This window comes from Pteropus alecto, unplaced genomic scaffold, assembly GCF_000325575.1.
Source record: "Pteropus alecto unplaced genomic scaffold, ASM32557v1 scaffold95, whole genome shotgun sequence".
NCBI lineage: Eukaryota > Metazoa > Chordata > Mammalia > Chiroptera > Pteropodidae > Pteropus > Pteropus alecto.
The window spans coordinates 11,880,537-11,903,808 of NW_006441071.1; the positions used below are offsets into that span (position 1 = coordinate 11,880,537).

The 23,272-nt window shown below is 30.9% G+C and overlaps 1 protein-coding gene and 1 pseudogene across 1 annotated transcript in view; one reads left to right on the forward strand and one right to left on the reverse strand.

Annotated features, from left to right (window-relative positions):
- The window catches only part of KIAA2026 (KIAA2026 ortholog), a 90,379-nt gene that overhangs the window by 50,152 nt on the left and 16,955 nt on the right, over positions 1-23,272 (forward strand). The window contains 2 exon segments of the mRNA XM_025051405.1: positions 10,061-10,140; positions 17,036-17,125. Of these exon segments, the coding sequence (XP_024907173.1) occupies positions 10,061-10,140; positions 17,036-17,125 (170 nt within the window).
- LOC112485045 lies at positions 6,235-6,353 on the reverse strand (annotated as a pseudogene).

The window sequence follows — 23,272 nt, forward strand, 5'->3', positions numbered from 1 at the left end:
TTTTTTTTTTTTTTCTTACGTCATGTGTTTTTCAGCACTCTGTTTTCAGTATATATTTTCATTTCCAGAAAAATGTGAAATACAAGAATTATATCAACTAATAAGACAACCATATTTTTATAAAAGGATTTGTAAGTTTGACTTACACCAATTTAAATACTCATGTGTCACAAGCCTATTTAAATAATAGAAACAAAAAAAATCCTATAAATAGTATTCAGTGGTTGGTTGCTCTGTTTTTTAATTACTCAGGTGCTTTTGCTTTTCTTTTTCTTTGCCTTCTAATCAGTTTAAATGTCTCATTTATTGAAAGGAAAGATAGGTGAGATAAAAGCAGATGATTAACTTCATTTATTAACCCTAATAAAAATTGTTGCCTTATTGGGAAACACTTAGAATTGTTTACTTTAATGAATTGTGGATTTCAGTTTTCCTTCCCTCAGTAACAAAAATAATTAAGATTTGATAGTAATTTGATAATGAGTTGGCAAATGAGGGAGTGAATTTTGTTTAGCTGATATAGTTGCTATTATACCTTAGTTATTTAAATCATTAAATGCAATTAAATATATTTTTAATATATTTATAATGTGTCATTAATAAAGTAGTAGCATAATCTTTAGTATCAAAAACAGTCTTTATTATGCTAAGTGAAATAAGTCAGACAGAGAAACACAAGTGATTTCACTTATATGTGGGATCCAAAGAACAAAATAAATGAACAAACAAAATGAAAACAGACTCATAGATACAGAGAACAAACTGGTGATTGCCAGATGGTAAATGAGTTGGGAGGCTGGGTGAAAAAGGTGAAGGAATTAAGAAGTACGAATTGGGAGCTAGAAAATAGCCATGGAGCTGTGAAGTACAGCATAAGGAATATAGTCAATAATATTGTAATAACTATGTATCGTGCCAGGTGGGCACTAAACTAATTGGGGAGGATCACTTTGTAAATTATATAAATGTCTAACCTTTATGCTGTACACCTGAAACTAATATAAAATAATATTGAATGTCAACTCTGATTGAAAAAGAAAAATTAAAAAAAAAAAACAAAAACAAAACCAGGCTTAATTTGTTGAACTGAAAATTGCAAAGTGGTCCATGTTGGTCTAAGCAATGAAAAGCTACAATTTTTAAAAGTAACTTTCAGAAAGAGCCTTTTAAATTTTACAAGCAGTGCATTAGGCTGTATGAACTTAGTTTGATTTGGCAAGTTCTTTTTTTAAGTTCTCTTTGAAATGTTAGCTTTTAAAATATTAAGTAATATTTTTAAATTTGAAAATTTTTCCAATTCTAAAGTATGTAGTAGTATTAATACCATTGTTCCTAAAACCTTGTAAGTGTTCGTTTGTGACCTGTTCATGTGTTCAAAGGTAATTATGACTTAAGTAGCTTATAAGTTATTGATATAGCTCCTATACAGCCTGTACCAGTAGCAGAATAAAAATATTAACTGTTAAGGATTGAATTAAAAGGAATTTATATTGTAAAGAAATAAAGTATTGCTACATTTTTGAAATAGAAGTTCAAAATGTAGATTAGGGAAAATTTAGGGTGTTTCATGTCCAGTAATAGACAAAGTGAATGAAAAAACTCAGAAGCAAATTCAGCAAGTTCTTATGTACTTTCTGTGTGCTTGTTTAGTTGAGGAAAAAGGCTTCCAGGGACAAAATAGAAGAAAATAGTTCACTTGCCTTAACACTTTCAAATTTTTATCTGCAGAGCAAATTTTAGAAAAGTCTTCAGAGACAGAAATACTTGGATCTGGCAAATAGTTTCTCTCTTCCTTATTAGTGTTAGGTAAGCATAGGCCAATCAATTCTCTTTCTTCATCAGATAATAAACTCCTTACTGTTATTGCAGTGTTACATAAAATGTTATAACAACAACAAAACATTTGTTTTACATAATTTTCAGTACACTTTCTGTGGCTTTGCCCTGGGCTCCTTTATTAGATATGAGACATGTAGCCTTTTATAGTCAGTTTGGGGCATACCCTAATTCAGTATTTCCTTTCTCTTTTTAAAAGTGAGCTCCATCATCACAGATTTGGGAAATATTCCTCTTATAGACTCACATTGTGCATCAGTACTGGTTCACAGTGCATTTTACAAAACTCTTGTACCAGATATGTTTTGGAATGTTCAGAAATCTTCAGATTTTAGAAGGGTGTTGTGTATATAGTGTTTATTAAGTAACATCCCCAGGGAACTTGAGGCAGCCCCTTTAATCAAACACGTAATTTCTACAAAAAAAAAAAAAAAGTATGGTCAGATTAAATGAGACAAAGACTATGAAGAACCTCATGACAGTTCAGGTGAGTTTTTGCTACCACATAAGTTATTTTTTTAAACTAGTTTTCAGAATCTTTTGGACTTTAGAATTGTGGATAAGTGATTCTGGGCCTGTATATTACAGATTCTGGAAAGTCGTGAATAAAACTTTTGTTTTAACCTAGTATTTTTCAAGTTCATTTTAACACAACTTTTTTTCAAGTAATAGTATTCTATAAAATATGCTTTGGGATAAGCAATGTCATCCATGACTGATTTATGAACCTTAACTTAGGGTGAATTAAATTCTACATGTGGTTAATATGGTTCTTTTATGTTGATTACTACAGGCTTTAATTTTTTATGGAATTCTCCAATTTCGTAAGCCTTCATATTATAATGGGTGATGATTTTTAGTAGAAGGCACAAAGACAAATTGGTTTTAAATAATTTGATAATTTTAGTGCACTATGAAGCAGTTTTGCAACTTTTAAGCATTTTTACCTACTTTTCAGAATTGAAGTTTTCTTTCTGCCTTTTAAATTTTGAATTTGTTTTTAGTTAGTTAAGCCTCTTCTTACTCTTAGAAACATTATAGAACGTCAGAACTTTTCCTATTGTGATACTTATAGCACCAAATAATTCTCTTTCGTAATATTCATAAGATTTATTCATAACAGTTGCATGTGTTTCTAGCTCACTTTGGTGATTGTCTCCCCTCTATTCTATAGTCTTTTTTTTAGCCTTGATTAAAATTAAGTTTAATAATTTCCATAATAAATTTGAAAGGATAGTAAATTGTCAAAGTGCTTTTGAGAAGATAAGCATTGGTTTACATAGATTAGGAAGATTATGAAATATTAATATACATCAGTTGCCCCAAAAAATGGGATTAAACTTTAACACATATCTTGTCATCGTAGAGTTGATTTTAGGGCTAAGTCGCTTTTCGACAAAGGCAGAGTTTTCTATAATAGTCAAAAGGATACCTAATGTAAACCTTGGAAAGATCATTAACTAGTAACTTTGAGGCCATTCGTTAGTGTTATAAGGTACTATATTTATTAGAGTATTTATTATAGAGAGCAGTGTTTGTTACTTAAAGTTGTAAATTATATTTGTCACTGGAGGCTGAATTGATGGCCAACCTTGGGATGATTGATCTCCTGATTATGACTTCTTGATCTTGTTGTAATTCGTCATTGTATGAAAATTGAGCATTTTTTTTTTTTTTTGAGGGAGTACTGTTACTCCTCCTATACAAGTTCTATCCAAGTAAACGTTTAAATATGTGACTATAGCAGGTAAAGACACAAAGCACATTCTCTTTTTCCCCAGTGAGTTTGGACCTGTTTCCCTGCAGTTGTGTGATAGAATTACTGAACATTCTGGATAGTTTTGAAAATGGTGATACTATACAAATGACCAAAAACCCAAGCTTTGACAGTACAAAGTTTAGCTTTTTTGGTTTGTTTGTTTGTTTGTTTATGTTTTGTTTCTCAGTATTCTAAAACATTCTTGTGAACAGAAGGATTATTTCTGGTTTTGCATCTCTAGCACTTAGCACAGTGACTGACATATTGTGTAGGAATCTATTGAATAAATAAGTGCACACACAAAGTATGGTTCACTCAGATATAACTAAGGTTAACCCCTTAAGATGTACCATTCATATCCTTTTCAAGGCATTTTTATTTTCGAATGGTATCTGTTACACCTACCATTTTATAATCTGTTTTTTTCCGCATAATAGTGTACCATGAACATCTTTGTGCAGTAAGTAGATTTATGCAGCATCATTTAAAATGACTATAAGGATTCCATTCTATGTATTTTGTAGTTATTTAACAAACCTTTATTGAACATTTTGGTAGTTTTCAGTAATTACTATTATAGATGGTGTAGAGCAGGTAGAGTTGGCTGAAATTAGAAATTTTAAATATTAGAAGACTTTTTAAAAGGCCTGGAGAAACACAAACATTATTATATACATTTATTGTTACAGAAAGCTTATGGTATTTTTAAGTTATTCATTTCAGCCAATTTGATTTGGAGGATTTTTTCCATCACATTGTCATTATTTTTAACCAAATCATTTTGTGGTAGCTTCTCTCAACAGATTAAAATAAATAAGTGGTGTTACTCTTTTCTAGGTGAAGAAACTAAGATTCAAAATGGTAAATAACCTCATTTTAATAACTGTTAAAGTTTATAATAAAGACCATACAATAAAATGTCAAGTAGAAGATAAATCAGTGTGTGCGATAGGTGTCTGGGAAGGTTTCACTGAGGATGAAGGACTTTGAAGAATAATGGAGATTGGCTAGATTAAAAATTGGTTAATAACATAAAAATAAAGGAAAAGCTTAAGGAAAAGTTGAAAAGAGATTTTAGAAGCTGTTTGAATGACAAGAATGTGCCATTTTGGGATAATATCTTTCTGAGTAAGTGGTGCTTTTTTAAATAATTGAATCAGGAGCCCAGTGCAAGGAAATGGGCATGAAATAAGATCTATCAGATGTGTAAAAAGCAATGAGCTAGTTAATAGGGAATAACTAAGACAGTAATATAATCTACAATATTTGATTACATCTAGGGCCATATTTGTGAAAATGTACAGTTCTGTGTTGATAGCACTATAGCACTATATGTGTCTTTATGGGGAAAACTTTTAGAGGGCCAACTCAAGATCCCAAGATATAAATGAGTGAAAGGATAAACTATACTCCATGTTCTTTTATTTTAATGCTTTCTTCTCCACCCCACCCCACCCCCGCAAAAGTGAATACTCAAAAAAAAAAAAAAATGTTTACTGTGTGTCAGGCACTATTATAAGCCTTTATACATATTATCCCATTTAGCCTTCATAAAAACTCCATAAAGTAGATGCTGTTATTCCATAATATAGATTTTATAGATTAAAAAAAAAACACAGAGCTTAGTAATGTGTCCAAGGTCACACAGCTAGTTAAGTGGCAGGATTAGGAGAAAGGATCTTGCAAGGTAATTAGGACATCATTAAAAGCTAAAAAAGCTTCTTTTTAAGAAATTGGCAGGGTTTAGATGAAGGGGTAGAAGCTAACTTCAGAAAGAGGAAATTCTAAATCCAGATAAGGAATGGTTATGTGACTTTTCTATCACATTGACAGAAAAAAATAGCAGTTTGAAAGAGATGGTGCAGTAAGTAGCAGAATTTGACAACTGATTCAACAGTTTAAAGAGGAAAAAATATTAGGTAGTCAGCAGTTATTAAATTATATAATTAAAAAATTGCCAGTATGAATAGAAATTTGCTCTTGGGCAAGAGAATAGAAGAAAAATCAACTGTTTTGTCAAGGCCGAATTGCTTACTTAGAGATAGAACATTCCAGAAACTCCTAGAGAATATAAATATTAGTTCAAGACATGCATATCTAGTAAATAAAAATCAGGTTTAGACTCCAGTAGTGGCTTCACATTCCAGGTACTTGCCAGATTTACTATTTAATAGTATAAATGCCCTTGGGTTTTTACTTTTAATAACGATTAATGTCTTAGTCTCTATTCACTTATGATTCCTAAAATGAAAACACTGAGTAGTGAATGTGTTGGGATAATTCTTAAGCATGAGAAGGCCAAATCTATGAGGGCATTGAAGTGGAAGTCTCTGAATACTCCAAAGGGCCATGGAATGAAGTCAGAGAGGGCAGCCAGGTGAAGATGAGAGGTAAAAATAAAGAATGAGAGATCGAGGAAAGAAGAGTTGGATTGGGAATGATAATCACCTTCATTTTTCTAGTAAGAAGTGTATCTCTGCATTCTAGAAGACTAGAGTTTTGTGCCTAAGTTATAGTGTGAAATGTTTTTAGTTATATTTTTCTTTTTAATTTTAATTTTTTAGGCAAGGCAATCCTTGGTCGACCTCACAGATTTCAAGGACCTTGTCAGCTTACAATCCCATATTTTTAATTTTTTACGCCTACAGCACCTGGTCTTCCTCGGTGGTCTCCCATCCAAGTACTAACCAGGCTCGACCCTGCTTAGTTTCTGAGATCAGACAGGATCGGGCTTGTTCAGGGTAGCATGGCTGTAGACTATATGTTTACCTGTCAAGTTAGACTATATTTTTCCCTGTCAAGTTGGGCTCTCTTTTCTAGAGCTATTCTAAGCACAGTTTGAAAAAGCTTCATTAGATTGCACTTGTAACATTAATTACTAGGCCATATTAAGGTTTCCTTGTCCATTTTCCAGGTACAAGTTGACAATCAACTTTTTGCCCATGTCTATGTTTTAAGCTCAAGAATTAAGTTGAAATTCTGTGTGTGTTTTAAATTGACCTCTGACTTCAGCACAATTCTAGACCTGAGAATTACATTTTATTTTATGGGACCAGGTGACAGGACAGTGGAAGCCCACTGGGAGGCAATATATAACTTGTCCTGTGTATATCTTGCCCTGGAACAAAACTGATTACCAAATAAAGGCCATGTGATTTTGTAGTACCTCATGGTCCATTTTAAAAGTTAAGTATTTAGTAAAAAGGAAGAGCTGATGTTTACTGAAGAATACAGGCTATTTTATATTTAAATTGTTTTTATGTTTATATAGACTGAAAGTATTAATTGTGACTGTGCAAATTTCTAACCCTAATAAAAGGGAAGGCTCTGAAATCAGTCAAAAGCAAATAACATCCCTGCAGAAAGTTTGAAAGAATGCAGTATAAAAAGAGCACAGCTTTGAAGTGAGACAGTTCTAGTACAAATACATGCTCCAGTGCATGTTAACTACAAGTCCTCAATATATTTATTTACTTGTTTATAGCCAGTTTCTTTATCCGTGAAAAAGATGAGGTAATACCTACTTTGCTGTATCATTACAAAGATTAATTGGAATAGCAAAGCATAACATGGTGGTTGGCGGGTGGTAGGAATCAATAAATGGTAACTATGATTTTTGAGAGGTTAGAATTGCATAATGGGAAGAGCTTGGACTTTGGTGTTAGAATCCTTGTCTGTTGCTTACTTACAGTGTAACACTTGAGTTTTTAAGTAATCTTTCTGGTCTTAAACAATCCCACTTTAAAATGGGAATTGCCTACCTTTGAGGGTAGTTTTGAAAATTAATGAGTTAATTTATAAAAATCACCTTATTAAGTGTCTGATCCAGAATAGGCTCTCAATAAATGTTTTCTTACTGCCATGCCTAGGTCATGTTGTGAAACTCTGGTGAATTGTGTAAATTAAAGTCATTGTCAGTGTTTTCCTTTATAAAACATTGATCTCAGGTGGATAATCAATGTTCTCAGAATAGTAAACCTGACTTCCTTTTCCTACCCCCAGACTGGTGAAATTTCTGATGAACCGTATGCTAAATGCTGTAAATAAAATGAGTAATATGAATCTGTCATCAATAATTCACAATCTAGTGAGGAAGAGAAATATAAATGGATCATTACAATACTATATGGTGTTTTATTAATTGATAGGTACAAAGTAGAATGGAAGCAGAGAGGACATATGAGCAAGAAGAACTAGGATGAAAGCATAATTTAATAAAAGAATTTGAAGAAAATTAAAAGATATTTTGTTTAGATTTTTATCATAGCTTAGCTAACTAACATTTATTGATGACTTAACCATGTGCCTGCCTGCCAGTAATCTAAGCTCTTTACATATTTAACCTCATATAATTCTCAGAAAATAAGTAATATCATTATCCCTGTTTTACAGATGAAGAAACTGCATAGAGAAATAAAGCAATTTATTTAAAGTCTTATATCTAGTAGGTGGTTATAGCCGGTATTCAAACCTAGGTAGTTTAGTTCCAAAACTCAAGCTTAAAACCATTAATACAATGGTACCTCCAGTTACTTAATAATATTTAAGTATCCTAATGACTCGGTGAAAGAAAATACCCAATAACTACCTCAGCTTCTTAATCCATTCAAATAGAGTGGTTACTAGAGTTAACTGAGAATTCAGTACCTGAGTTTAGTGCCTATGTGGCTACAGCATGAGATTTATTGGGAATATCAGGGGTGACCTCTGTTATGCTTATAAGTAAATATAAAATCAGGTGGTTTTTTTAAAAGCTAATTAGAGCAGTGTTCATGCGGGGCGGAGGCTGGAGAGGAAGAGATTAAGGTAGGATTTTATTTCCTTCAAATTGCTGCTGTTATAGTCTTCCCAGCTTTAAAAAATAGTAAAGGTAGTGTATAGAGGAAAGGCATCCTGATGCTCAGGTTCATGAGCTCCGCTTGAGAGCTGCCTATTGCACCCAGTTTAGAAATCAATTACTAGATAAATGTATTATAGAGATACCAAGGATTTAATCACTTTTTCTTGAATATTGCTTGTTTAAGCAGCCAAGCACTAACCTATTTTTGTGGGAGTTCTGGTATATGTACCATATAAGTACAGAAGCAAATAATAGTGATGAGAAATATATATACACATATATATTTTAGTTAAATTAAAAATGAATGTCAAATGACAGCAGGTTGATACTTAGTAGAAAAGACGGTAAAACCCCTGTGAACCTCAGCAACTCAAAATTTGTAGTTAAAGCATAGTATAATGCATTTTATTGAGTCAAAAGTTATTCAAATTACAGTTGTGTGATATGATTAAAAAGGAATGTAGAATAAAATCAATTATTTTGTAAACGAATCGTGGCTATGACTCGAATAAAATGTTGCAATTAAATTGACTTTCTGTGCAAGAATCATTCTGTACAGGAAAATGTTTAGAAAGGAGCAATTCAGGTATATGTAGAGCAAAGTTACTTTATGTACTTACTCATTTTCCTTTTTGAAAAAATAGTAACTTTTAAATTGATTTTAGCCTACAAATGATTGTGAACTAAAACTAACTTATAAGTATTTCCAATTAAATTTTTTATTCCCTTGCATGGATTATGAACTCCTGGAGGACAGGGTTTTCATTTTATAATTTTTTGTTGTCCCAATAAATTAGACAGTGCCCTATATCTTGTGTTTGTTGAATAGTTAACAGCCAGTTTATTAATTGATTTTGCTAATTGCAAATGGGGAAAAACATTTACTTTAACATGATCCTTACTAGAAATAGAGGTTATATGCTTGTATATATCTCTTTTGTCAGGTTAAATACAGAGTAGATATACTTTAGTCTATGCTATGAACTGGATTTAAGAATGTCGATTTATTTTTCCGTGATTTCTGATTGCACAAATGATGAGGTACACTTTAAAGGGAGATGTTTGCCTTGTTTTAAAATTGGTTATTGTATACTGCCAGAGGCAGCCCTTGAGGAACGATTAGGTGAGTGCAGAGCTAAAGGGATAGAAAAACCTTGTTTCCTGAGCTACTTGAGAGGATTTTCACACTGGGTTGGCTAAAGACCATAGTCCTCAGAGTATAGTTCTGTGCAAGTTCCTGACTACAAAAGTTGTTATTAAAGGTAAGTTTTTTTCCTTATGTAACCTCATTTTAAGTTGTGAATTAGATTTTAACTGAGTAGTAGCAATGTGACTTTTTTTGCCAAATCTTATTGCAGTAAATTCTGGTACTGTGCAAAGCATTGGTGATTGTAATAGTTCGGTTCTTATATAAGGAAAACAGAATTTGTTAATATGTCTGTTACAGGTAGTTATAGTTTAATGTTTGCTTTTACTGGGGCTTGTTTCGATTCATCATTTTTATTTGACTCACTAGAATCCATCTCTTAGTTATAATTTAACTTTCAAAGTTCTACGTAATTTGGTTTTTGTTAATGAAGTGCAAGCAACAGCATTATGAAGCTTTTCTCTTTTAATTTTGAAAGGAAAAAAATCCATATCTAAAAAAGCAATCACAAAGAAGAGGAAAACTGTCATAAAGTCACCTACTGTACCAGAATTTCAGGTAAGTGTTTGATTTTTGTCTCAACATTTTATAGTTTAATTTTTGTTTCAGTGTTTATATCGTTCAAGAGATTGGCTAAATTCCACTGTAGCACACAAAATTTCATTGAAATGTTTCCAACTATGACTTTTTTCCCTGCAAGTGCAGATATAGCTAGTATTTCTGAGTTAATCTGCTAGTATTTCAAAATTTTTTACCTCTATTTTTATCTCTTGACAGTCAAAAATCTGTTTTTTTAATATACTGTTTTTATAGAAGTAGTTTAATAGAAATATATGTAAAAGTAAATGTATAAGTCAAAGTCTTCCAAGAACAAGTCACAATATATACATGGTAATATTGCATGGTAATCCATTTTCATTTATTTTGGCACTGTGGAAATGGTAGACTTGTTAATTTGAAAAACAAATCTTTTAACTCTTATCTATATCTGAACTTTAGAGGGAATATTAAATGAAGTTAATTGAATGGTCTTTATACATTTCTGCAAAAAGAAAAAAGTAATAATATGACTGCCATGATTATGTGAAGTTTTCTGTTTGAAGCTGATACTAGAATAAGCAGAGAATCTCACCCTAATTAAATAATATTTTTATTTTCTATTTTATGAAAGATGTTTTCTTCAACAAATGCCTCTTTCTTTAAAAATTTGTATTAGTGTGTCCAGTTCATTATCAAATGTTTTGTAATCTAATATTTAATTGCCATAATGTAAAAGTGATATTGAAATGAATTTCTGTGAGTCTCAATTCACATAAAGAAGAAAATAAAGTAGTAACTATGAAAATATTAATCACATGTAATTTGAGTTTAACAGTTACATATATCCAAAACTGTAGGTACATTTACTTTTTAGTCAGAATCCTATTTTTGGAAGTGTTTTTATGGAAATTACTAATTAATAAAACTTTAATATTTTTAAATGAACAGTGAAAGAAAATAGACTTGTTTTTCTTGTAGTATTTTAAAATATTTTTAATGACATTCTTAGGATGAATTACAAACATTTCTACAACTTTTTTAAATGTAAAGAAACCTTAGTTTCAGAATGTTCAGTAAAAAATGTGTATTTATTATTTATTTTCTGCCATTGCATGTACATGTTATTTAATGCTATAACAGTATATCATCATTCTTCCACTGATATCATGCTAGCCTTTGCTATGTCTCTCACTTTTTTTTCCTCAATCCCTCAACGTATTCATCCTGGGACTATATATCTCAGAACAGATATGGCCCAATTTTGACATTTGTCTCCGTTGCTGCCTTAGAGGATGAACTTTTATATGTAATAAGAGGCATATACAGTGTAAAATAAGCAGGTGGTATTCATTAGTGAGACATGAGATCAATATAGTGGACTGCATGACCAGCATTTCTTTTTTAAGCTAACACAGTTAAAATAGAAAAGAAATTATAATAGTGTCAAATATAGTAAGAATAATATTGTTTCATGAAACTTTGGTTTTGATCGTGTGTGTGTGTGTGTGTGTGTGTGTGTTGTAGTGGTATGCAATGTAAAATGTATTTTTGACCATGGGTCATGAGCAGAAAAGTTTGAAAAACACTGTCTTCTGTGGTGCTTTTAGTCAGTTACTAACCATTTGCTTACCACTCTCAGAAACTTAGCTCAAAAGTACGTTTTTCCTGGTTCTTAGGCATCGTAGAATACGTGGGGGTCGAGGCTAGAGATGGAAAATAGACTTATAAGAACAGTAGTTCTTATGCCTAGTTTACACTTTGAATACCATGGTATTATTCATAAAGAAAATTGACAACTGTTCCCAAGAAATAGGTCATTTACTGCAAATAAGCAAAGAATAGGAGATAATAATAGTCACTAATAAACTTTGTTGTTACATGCAAAACTTATAGTTTTGACTCAAAATAATTTTGTAGAGTTTGTTTCTTGAATTATTTGGGAGTTCTCAAATAAGAAGATATTATTTTAAAGGAAGTGAATTTATTTCCTTTGCAAAAGCTTTGGCATTATGACATTTAGCACCCTCATATTCTACAAATTTTTTTATCCAAGTTGTTTTAAGGATCACATTTCTAATATTAAACATAAAAATACGTTATAGGAATGTTTAGTGAGAATATTTTCTTCATAATATTCATTCTAAAATACCTTATTGCTTAAAATAATGGAACTGTTAGTGGAGAGATAATAGATCCCTTTTGCAAAAGACTTGAAAAGTGAAAAACCAAGTAATATTTGCATCATTATATTTAATCAGAGGGAAAAATTTATGCTTAGCCTTTCTCTAGTGTTGGGTTAAACATTTGGCCTTATTATAAGGGAACTTGTCAAATTTTTTTTTTAGTTAGCAATAGTTGCAAAAACAGGAAATATTTTTAATAAAGTTAATTTTTACCAACAAGCCTTTTATTTTAATATTTGAGAGAGAAATCTAATATTATATGAATTTTTTGTATACAATTATAACAGTCATAGAAAGTATTTGCAAAACTTAGTGTCAAGTCCCAATAAGATCAATTTTTTAAATAATTCAAGATCCTTAGTCACCATGACTCTGCTTTTCATTGGTAACCAAAATCTTTCATGTAATACATACTTGCTCCTGTTCCATACATGTCATTTATTCTAAAGGCTGTTTTGCAGAGGAAATCCAGAATCCAGCTGCTAAGACTAGCACAGTAGTAGTATTTTCAAATATAAGCTTAGTCCTTAGTATAACTCTAAAAAAACACTATATTTTTCCATTTAACTAGTGGAAAAACGAACTGGTTTGAAATACGATACTACCCTTAGTGTAACAAATTGGGACCAAAAATGAAAATTAGAGTTTAACTACTTCACCATAGTAAGGACCTTTTGATTACTTTATTATTTTGAATTGCTACCACTTAATTGAAGTATTTTCAACTTCAGCTTTTTGTTTGCTTTTAACAGCATAGGTTTTTCTTCCCCTTTAAAATTCTTTTAATTTTTAAATATAATGTATTGAGAGAAACGTCTGTTTTTAATCATATAGTAGTAAAAATATTTTAACTTGTTTATCAGACTTATTTTTTCACCTCATGCATGTTGTCCTTATTTGCAGGTTTTGAAGTACTCGTTATTGCTGAAATAGAGAAGGAATTTTTCTATCCTCATAGTTTTAACAGATTTTAATATAATTTTAGTTTAAATACAATATAAATTTTGAATTTACACCATGCATTTAGTGTTTTGCTTATAATTTTTATAATAAATTGTAGGTCTGTTTTTATTAGAGTGGTAGTGAATATGATCCATTTCATTTGTACTTATTTATATTGGCTTCTGCGTTGTTTTCCTTTTGCTTTTTAACATAATTTATTGTTTTATCTTTGTATGCTTATGCTACCTTATGCCCTTTTTAGAACAGATAAAGTTAATATCTCTGAAACTTATTGAGTTTATACCCAAAGAGCATAATTTCTAGCTTGAAGTAGTAATAAAGTAAGGAATGATTTATTTTGTAATTTTTCTGAGTTCTTTTCATGGAGTTCTTTTGATCTCTGCAGGACTTCCTCTCCCCCACTACCTACACACATATCTGCTTCTTGAGTTGAAGAGAGGGCCTTTTAACATTTACCATTTACTAGAAGTGAAAGGTTAGGTATAAATTAAATTCTAAAATGATATTACATATTCAATTAGTTAGATGTTTTGTTTTATTTAGAAAGACACAGGAGAAGGGGCATGAACCCTAGGTTCTATCATTTTCTCTACCAGTATGTCATCTTAGGTTACTTTACCTTCGTTAGTTTTAATTAGCATGTATGTGAATTGAAGATACACCTTTTTAGCCTAGGCCAAGGTTTGTACCAAATTACATATTTTGGGTCCCTTTTAGCCCTAAAATTTATGATTTTGTGGCTCTGTCATGGATTAGATCAAATGAAAGTTCACTTGAGTGTGACTGCCTTAAGGAGGTTCTTCCTGGGGGATAAAACTCTCCCTGTAACCTTTGCAGTATGACGGAAAACCTCCTCTCATGAGTGTTGACAGTGTGACCCAACTGTAATCTGAGCTGCTGTGGAGCTTTCCCTTTCACCCCTGGAGGCCCTGAGTCTCAGATATGTTTTTCAAATTCAAGGTAACAAGAAGGAGGTTTTAATAAGGTATTTTGCTTGATTCAAAAAATGCATCTGTTTTTATTAAGGTGAACTTTATTTACTGGATTTATTCTATTTTTAAAAGCACCATTTGAAGTTGAGTTTAAAGGCCACATATATGCCTTAACTTTGTAAGAAAGAAGGAATAGAGGATGTATACGACAGAATTGGCATAAATCAAATTATTTTTTCTTTCAATATTAGTAACAAAATTAGAATTGTGTTCCTATGCAAGAATTTTCTAATAGCTTGACTTTGTTTGGGGTATATTAGGTTATATATTACAAATATATGTAGAGAGGGATATATATTAGTAAAGAGTACATTGTTATGTAGATATTAAATCATTTTATGATAATGTAAAAGTAAATATTGCTAAAAATATCTTGACCCTCAAATTCAATAAAATTATGTTTAAAAGTTATGTCATTTGTTTAAGGAACATTTGTCTTATTGTGTATTTAATTCAGTATTCCATCTCCTATTTGGAAGTTAATCTTTTTGAATTTTCATACTCATAAGCTCCAGAGTACCAGAAAGTTTCAGTAGTCATGCAGATTTGTAATTCATAACCTTTCACTACCTTACTGCTGACATGTGATCTGCAGACTGTACATAGAAACTTGTTAGGAATGTAGAATCTGAAGTCCCACCTCAGATCTACTAAATCTAAAACCACATTTTAACAAAATTCCCAGGTGATTCTTACGCACATTAAACTAAAGTTTGAGAAGCACTGATATAGCATAATTTAATAACTAGGTAAGCCACTTGAAAGTGTTATTTTTTATAGCTCTTTGGCTGTGGAAATCATTTATAATTTGACTTTAGAACTATGTTATCTGTTCCTTTAAATGGAATATATATACTTGTTGACCTCATGACTAATTGCTCATTAAAAGATCTGAACTTTTTTTAGGGTGTGTTTAGTTATAGGGGTATATGTTTTCATTGTTACTATAAGTTTCTAAAAACTGCATGCAAAATATACCCTTATTCCTTGTATAATGAGACCACTAAGATGTAAGTGAAAATTCCTCTGAGCTTTGCCATATGTGCAAATGAGAAAACTTTACTGTGATATTAACTAATACACCAAGTTCAGTGAAAAGGGATGTAACCATCTGCAAGCTCAGGGGCAAACTTGACAACCCTCTGTACTACCATAACAGCAGATTTTACAATGGGAAGTTTAACTTCCACTGAGTACTTAATAAACACCTGGGGGTAGGGCCAACATTGTTCTAAGGCTTTATAAATAGAAGTTGAAACATTATTTAGTTCTAGATGAATTTATGTAGTTGGCCACTCTACTGCTTGACTGTCAGCATTTCTTTCATAACTTTAGATTTGGCAAATGGGGATGTGTAGTTTGTAATAAATACCAGTGCCACTGTCCTACATCATTGTCTACTGTTTTCTACTCTGATAGTGTTTAATTTGGGTTATTTAAATACATATCTTCCCCACTTTGTCAGCTCTTTGTTTGAAATTATGTAGGTATTTTGAATAACAATGGTTAATATTATAATTTATTATATCTACGATAAAATTTCCATAGTCTGTTAGGTCGAACCATATTGCCATGTTTGTAGATCAGAGGCATATCAGCATTTTCATATATTCAACATAATAATAAAGGAAGTTTAAGGGAGCTCTTAGTCTCCCATTTTTGTCACTCAATAGTCATTATGATCTTGTCGTAACCTGCTTTACCTTTTGTTGTTTTTATTTGTTTGTTTTCTTTCAAAAGAAAGTGTGTCTTTTAGGAAAACAATGCCTTACACGGAAATTAATGAATATAACAAACATGGGCTGCTAAAAAGTAATGGTGAATTAATAGCTTTATAAGTATAGTATATTTTTTAAATTATCACACAGTATAAACATTACAGCAAGACTTTCATTAATCTAAAACTTTTCTTCTGTATGTGGTTGCTGTTTTGTTTTAAAATAAGAGCTTAAATTATTTTAAGAAAAAAGTTAAATATTTTGTACTAATTGGAAAAATTTGGTATAATTTTACAAGAACTAAAATGTAGTTACTAATATTTTTGTTGTTGCTCACACTTCACTGTTATAACTTTAGTAATTAAGCCTAACTAGTTTATTAATAACTAAAATCCAATTATTTTGTCCATTTGCCAATGTTACCAAGGTGAAATCAAATGAGCCACACAATTGTGAAAGGAAATAGATGCTCCCTGTGGAAATGGTTTTACTGTAGACTACTAATATTAAGAATGTATACTTGATTTCATTTACTTCTTTGAATATATCACAGGTAGTTGAGCTTCTTTATTAGCAATTCCAACAGCAATAATACAGTTTGTTTAATTGTATAGTTAGCAAACCAAAGCAAAGGTATAATGACAGTTCTCCGAGGGTGCATTTATTCACCTACTGCGAGACTGCCTAATGAAGCATTTCTTAAAAGGTGATTCAGTAACCTGTGAAATCTAGGGTGAGTTTCCAGATCTTTGTCATTCTGGGCTGAAAGTTAAGAATATTAAGAAAGTACCTGGATTATAAAGCAAACTGAGAGGTGGGGATGTGGGATGAAACCACCAATATTGAAATTTCAGCTATTTTTATACTAAGCCTGAAGGCCATACATCATAACAAGTAAATACCTTTTAAAATATAAACTGCGGAGCTTTCTTTGCTTTTTGCTATTACAAAGACAAATAATTGTGAATTCAGTGTGTGTTAAAAACAACTTCTGTTACCACATTTTGGGTGTTTTATATTATGTGTTATCAAGCTGTGTTTTTGTGTTTTATTTTAGCTTATTTGCACTAATCTTGATGAACTCAGGGAATTAATCACAAAAATCGAGAATGAACTCAAAGATCTGGAAAACAGTAGAAAAAAATCGGTAGGTGTTGATCCAAAAGTTCTATCTATTATTGTCAGCATTAAAATTTATTCCTGCTTTTTTCTAAAGCCTTTTTTATCTTGTTCTCCTGGATAACATAAAATTTTGCAATGAACAATAGAAACATTATTTCTTTTATCTTTCCTGTGTGGTCTAATTTTCATTTTTAATAGACAAAAATGGTGCCGGAGCAAGTAAATTAATTTTGTTTGCCTGATTTATATCAGGTATATTTCCCAATATTACTGGTTGGTTGTATTCTGACTGGTAGTTTTTTGGGTAATGCTTACCTCACAAATGTTCTTAATTAATAATTATATGCTTTTAATGGAAGTTTATTGCTTAGTAACAAATTTTAATTAGCTGTGACAAATAATAAATATAAATTGTATAATCTTGCCCCAGATGTTTTTGATACATGCCTAACAATGTCTTTTTTTAGAACCTTTATCAGCTGAAGGTTTTTAACTTCCATTATATATTCTAAATTTATATTAATCTTTACCTTCATTTTTTATTGTTCTTGAGAGAATAAAGGCCTTCTATTTATTCACTCAACACTTGGTAAAACAGTTGTGTTATTTATTAAATCAGTAATGCCCATTTAACTGGTATTTATAGATCATTTATATCACAGATTTGAAACACAATTATACATCAATAAACGGGGAAGGCTTTAAGAATTGAAGAAAATCAGTAATCACTAAAAAAAATCCCTTTGTTTTATGCCTTACGAATATATATATACACATACACACATTTACATATGGGTTTTTTTGGTATATGGGCAGTCTCTTTATGTGAAACAACAGTGTTGTTTTAAAATTTACCTCTGATAAATTTCACAAGCATTTATATTAGACTATTATATCCTCAGCCAAAAAGTTTTTCTTTAATATATTCGATGTTATATGCTCATAAAGGACTGATGTTCTTTAATAGGAAGGAATAGTCTTTTAATCAGGATGTTATTATAGTGTTTTATAGAAGCTGTTTATTTTTAGTGCATTGTCCATACTTCATGACTCTAAACAGAATTCTGTTAAATAAATTTGCTACTTGATTTTTATGCTGCAGTTAAATATAATGTATGTATCTTAATTTGTTCCCATATTATAAATTAGGGTTTTGTTTTTAATAGATAGTTTTAAATATAATTGATTTATGTACTTACAGCATGTATTGTAAGAGAAAAAGACCTGCACACATCCTAAAATTTTTCTGTAAAACCGTCTACCTCACTTCCATATGCTATGAGGTATAAGCATATTGCCTTCCTTCACAGGAACAAATAGAAGAGTAAAAGAAAAAAATGACAAATACCTAACACTCTAGTCGTTGAGGGCATATTTATCCAAAAAAAAAAAAAATTATGTGTAGAGTTTAATTGATTAGATTTGTGTCTAAATTTTTAACTTGTCCCTGACTCCTGGTATTTGCATATCAGTTTTAAAATATTATTTCTACTCTTCAAAAAAATAGATATTCTTGGAGTTCTACTTGGTGGGGATAATCTTATTGAGATTACCAATGAATAGACTATTTCCTTTTAATTTAAACTGCCTAAAAGGTTGTTTCCGTGAATAGCTTATCCCAACCAGTGAAATGGCCACACAGCATAAACGAAATAGACAGTAAAAGTTTGCATCTCAGTATCATTTCTTATATTTTACAAAAGCCAATACTGAGAGCAATAGATTTTAGTTATAGGAATTAACTTTATTTAATATTTATGTTAAAATTGAATACCATTTTATTTGTCTGGCATCATTTGGGAATAAAGTGTTTCACTTAACTAAATTTTCTGCATAACTGAAATTAGTACTGAAACTCTTTATTTTAATCATTTAATGAAAAACTTCCTTGCATCCTTACAGTATATTGAACATAATTTAACCCTTTCTTGATGATTCAGGGATCATTGTGAATATCCATAATTGTACTGATGCTCTAAAAAAATCTATTGATACTAGTAACTTAATTAAAATTTCACCAAAATGTGCTATATATTTTGAAGGTTTTTGTTTGTTTGTATTTTTGCTTTTGTTCTGCCTCTTTCTTCATTGTCAGCCTGTCATTTCTTTTGTATGTTTATGTATTTGCCATAGCTGATATATACTGTGGATTACAAGGCTAGTAACTATATTTATTAGAATTGGATTCATGGTAAGAATGTAAGGGAGTTTCTTAGTTTCGAAATGAATGAACTTGGTGATAGCGATAGCCGTTTTGACTGATTCCTTGCCTGTGGATTTCCTTCACTATTGCCGGACAAATGAAGTATTAATGTTGATCTTCATAGGAGGATATCAATGTCAAAACTTAAATAGTATTTAGAGTCAAAGCAATTCTATTATCATCAGCTTTCCTATTTATAATATTGGCTCCAATAACAAAGGGTATACTTTATATAAACATTCGGTTTCCATAAATGCCATTACTAAAGATGGAAATTATATATGTGAGGAAGGATTTAATATGGATTCAAAGAGATACTTGGCTCTTTTAGGGGGCTTCTTTTCTGCAGGGCCTTTCCAGGTTTTCCTACCAAAGCAACAAGGAGAATTATCCCTTTCCCCACCTAGGTCAACATAACATTAAAAAAGGAAAAATAATTGAAAGTTGGTATATGCCTCTAAAAAGAAAATCTTAACCACTTAGTGGTTTTGCCATTGAACCACTCATTATATTGCAAGATTTACAGTCTTTTAAAATCTAAACTGTTTACTCATTCTTGCAAGGCAACTAATTCTATTTATGGTTAATAATAGGAGAGAAAAATGCTTTAATTTTCTTGAGTTTGCTGTAGTTCGCTTGATCCCAGTACTTCATTTAGAGACTTTTTCCAAAAAGGCTTAACATCCTTTAGATCTTACAGTGCTATACCTAAATATCCACCTGAGATTTGTTTAAAGTGAGACTTCTGGTTGAGCTAAATAGAGGTGTGTAATTTGACAAAGTCTTTTAATTTTGTCTTTCTCATTATTATTTAGATCATAGCATTCTTTAGTGAGCTAAAGGAGAAATCATAACTTTTTTTTGTGGTTTTAGTCAAGAGAGAGAATTTGCATTTTGCTTAGTTATTTAGAAAATATCCTTTTTAATCTAGGAAATTTATCAGTTTTTCAGAAAGACAGCTAAGATATTAATAAATTTGTCTGATTCTATTATATTTGAAATTTATTATACATTGTTGCTTTCTAAATAATGAAAATTGGAAGATTTTTCTAGTTTTATACAGATGAGGTTATATTTCTGAGTTTTTCTTGTGACCTCTTTTTTCTCATATCTGCTCTATTTCTATATATTTTATATCATAGTTTATATTTTCAAAGAGGTTTACGTCTTTTTCTTTAATAAGGAAAGGTCTGTATAGAGATCGAGTATAAGGAAAAGTGAACATTTGGTTAAAGAAAAAGATGTTATTTATAAGAAAAGAAACCTTGTCTGGATTATATAATGATAAATGATAGTCTTACCAATATAGAGAAACTGAAATTGAAATATAAGACCATATCTTTTCTAATACATATTTTAGCAATTAAGCACTTGAACACTGAGCAAGATTTAAGATAGACTTCAGATATTTCTAAATATTATAATTAGTATGTAAAAAAAAAAGCTATAAAATTGCCTATACTTTCAAATCCTATAATCTTATTTGAGATTTAACTTTTATTATCTCCATTTCACCCCTTCCTCCCAAAAAAAGTAATTTACCCAATGGTTTGTTCAGCAGACTACCTCTAATAGTAGAAATTTGGAAAAAATTTATATGTCCAACAGTAGTCTAACCAAACAGTAATGTTAGCAGAACAGTAGTATATCATAGAGCTAGTAAAATAAAATATTTGTAGATCATTGTTACTACATGGAAATATTTGTGAAATGTTAACTTTTAAAAACATACCAAATAATATGTACAAAATGGTTACAGTATATACAAATATATGTTAAAAAGAATTGCAAAGGAGTTTCAAGTAATGAATAAAATGAATCTTTACTTAATGTTTTTACAGTATATTAGCTAGAGCAAACATTAGAGAAATCAGAAGTTTAGATCAGAGATGATAACACTCCTTTTTTTTGGTCACCAAGTTCTTTATAAGCCGGTGATTACCAATCAGATGATTTTGCACCCTCACTTCTCACCCCCATGACTTTTGGCAATGTCTGAAGACATTTTTAATTATCATACTTGACGAGGTAATACTGGCACTGAATGGATAGAGGCCAGCGATACTGCTAAAAGTATCCTGCATTATAATGATCCAGCAATGCACAAGACAGCCCCCACAACAACAAATTATCTGGCCTCAAATGTCAATTTAAGGGCAACTGCAGAATCTTGATGTAAGCCCATATTTCCTAAGGGCCCAATTCTCTAATTTTGTCTGCTGCTGCCAACTTATGGGGGAAAAAAAAGTTGATGTTTTGAAAATGAAGTAGAAATCAATTAAATCACACACCAGATATTAAGAATATTTTATTACATCATGTACACCTAATTTAGATTCGTATTTGATGGAATTTGTGATGTCAGTTTTACCCTTTATATTCCTGACCTTAGCCTCAGATTTATCTCAGCCGTCTTTAATCCATTTTGATTTATGGCCTCTTAAATATGTTCACCATTTACCTTTTACTGTCCTTAGTATATAGGAAATGAAGACGTTACAAATAACATGGTTGAATACATGTTTTCTTTATTAATTTTTAGAAAGATGATGTACTATGTTTTTTAAAAGTGAAGGTATAGTAAGGAGTGATACACAGGTAAATGGAAAAATGCAGTCAAGTTATACATAAAATACACATTATATGAATTTATAAGGACCCATAAAACATAAATTGCATATATAAAAGGTTGATGTAAGGCAAAGAAATTATTGTACATTAATCTTATTTTCTAACACCTGTAACAGAGAAATCTTTTATTATAGTGAAGGATTATGGGATTTTTCCCTATTCTTTCCATTCCATATCCCATTGGCTCACAATAAGGCATCAAATCAAAATTATTTTATAGCCAGTTGTTTAGAGTACAAAATCTATTTTACTACGGTATAAACTGTAGGTACACTCAGAGTCCTGAATATGCCCTAAGTAACTTTATTTAATGGCTTTAGTTGTAGATATGGTTGTAATATTCTCTAAATTGTCCATAAATTATTAGTATTTAACTTTTTTACAATTGCATCATTAGGTATATTGTTTTCTTATGCTAGCTCTTCTGTTAAACTAATGGTTAGCAAAACAGAAAACTGTCTCAGGGATCACTGTCTTTAGTCATATTTAGAGCTTTTAAAAATTAAAATGACCTTTTGGAAACTGCACAACAAAAAAATATGTTTCTTTACTTGTCTTAGTTACAGATTCTAGTCTTTTTCATTAAGCAAATATATCCTCAGTGTCTTCTGTGTGCTATGCATAGTACTAGGAACTTGGTAAGATCCAGAGATTGGAAGAAAGTCCTTATCTGCAAGGAATTCACTTACAGAGCTTGAGATTTTATCCCCAACCTTGGGGATAAGTTTTTAACTTTAATCAGGGCTTGGTTAGGCTACCTCCTATTTTATAAAAGATTTAATCTTTTATTTTCAAGCTGTGTTTATTCAGAAGTCACCATGCACTCTAGACACTTGCTCACTTCCCTTAATTGCATGTTTATATGTTGTTTGGGAGTAGAGTAGAAGGGCAGATAACAACTAATGGTCTTTATGAAGGATCAAATGTTAACTGACATGTTCAAAATAGTAGTGAAAAAAGATAACAGGAAATATGAACCAGAACAATATATGATTGGTTAGACAAAACTTCAATTGACTATAGTCACTAAATTGTCTGAAATTTTATTATTCTCATTTGTTTATGGTAAGTCTTGCTGTCAGGGTATTTTTTTGTTTGTGTTAGTTTTTTGACATGTAATAACTACTCTCCTGAGCTAAGACTGGATTTTAACCCTTGTTAATAGTGTTCACTATTTCTACTTACTGTGATTTGGCATAGTTTGAATCCCATCAGGGAAGCTTTCATAAAGACAATATTCGAAAACCTCTTTTCTTCCAAAGAAAGGTCTAATTAAAAGGGAAAGGGGTCGTTTGGTATTTTTACATTAGGCAGAGAATTAATGCCCTGGAGTGAGCT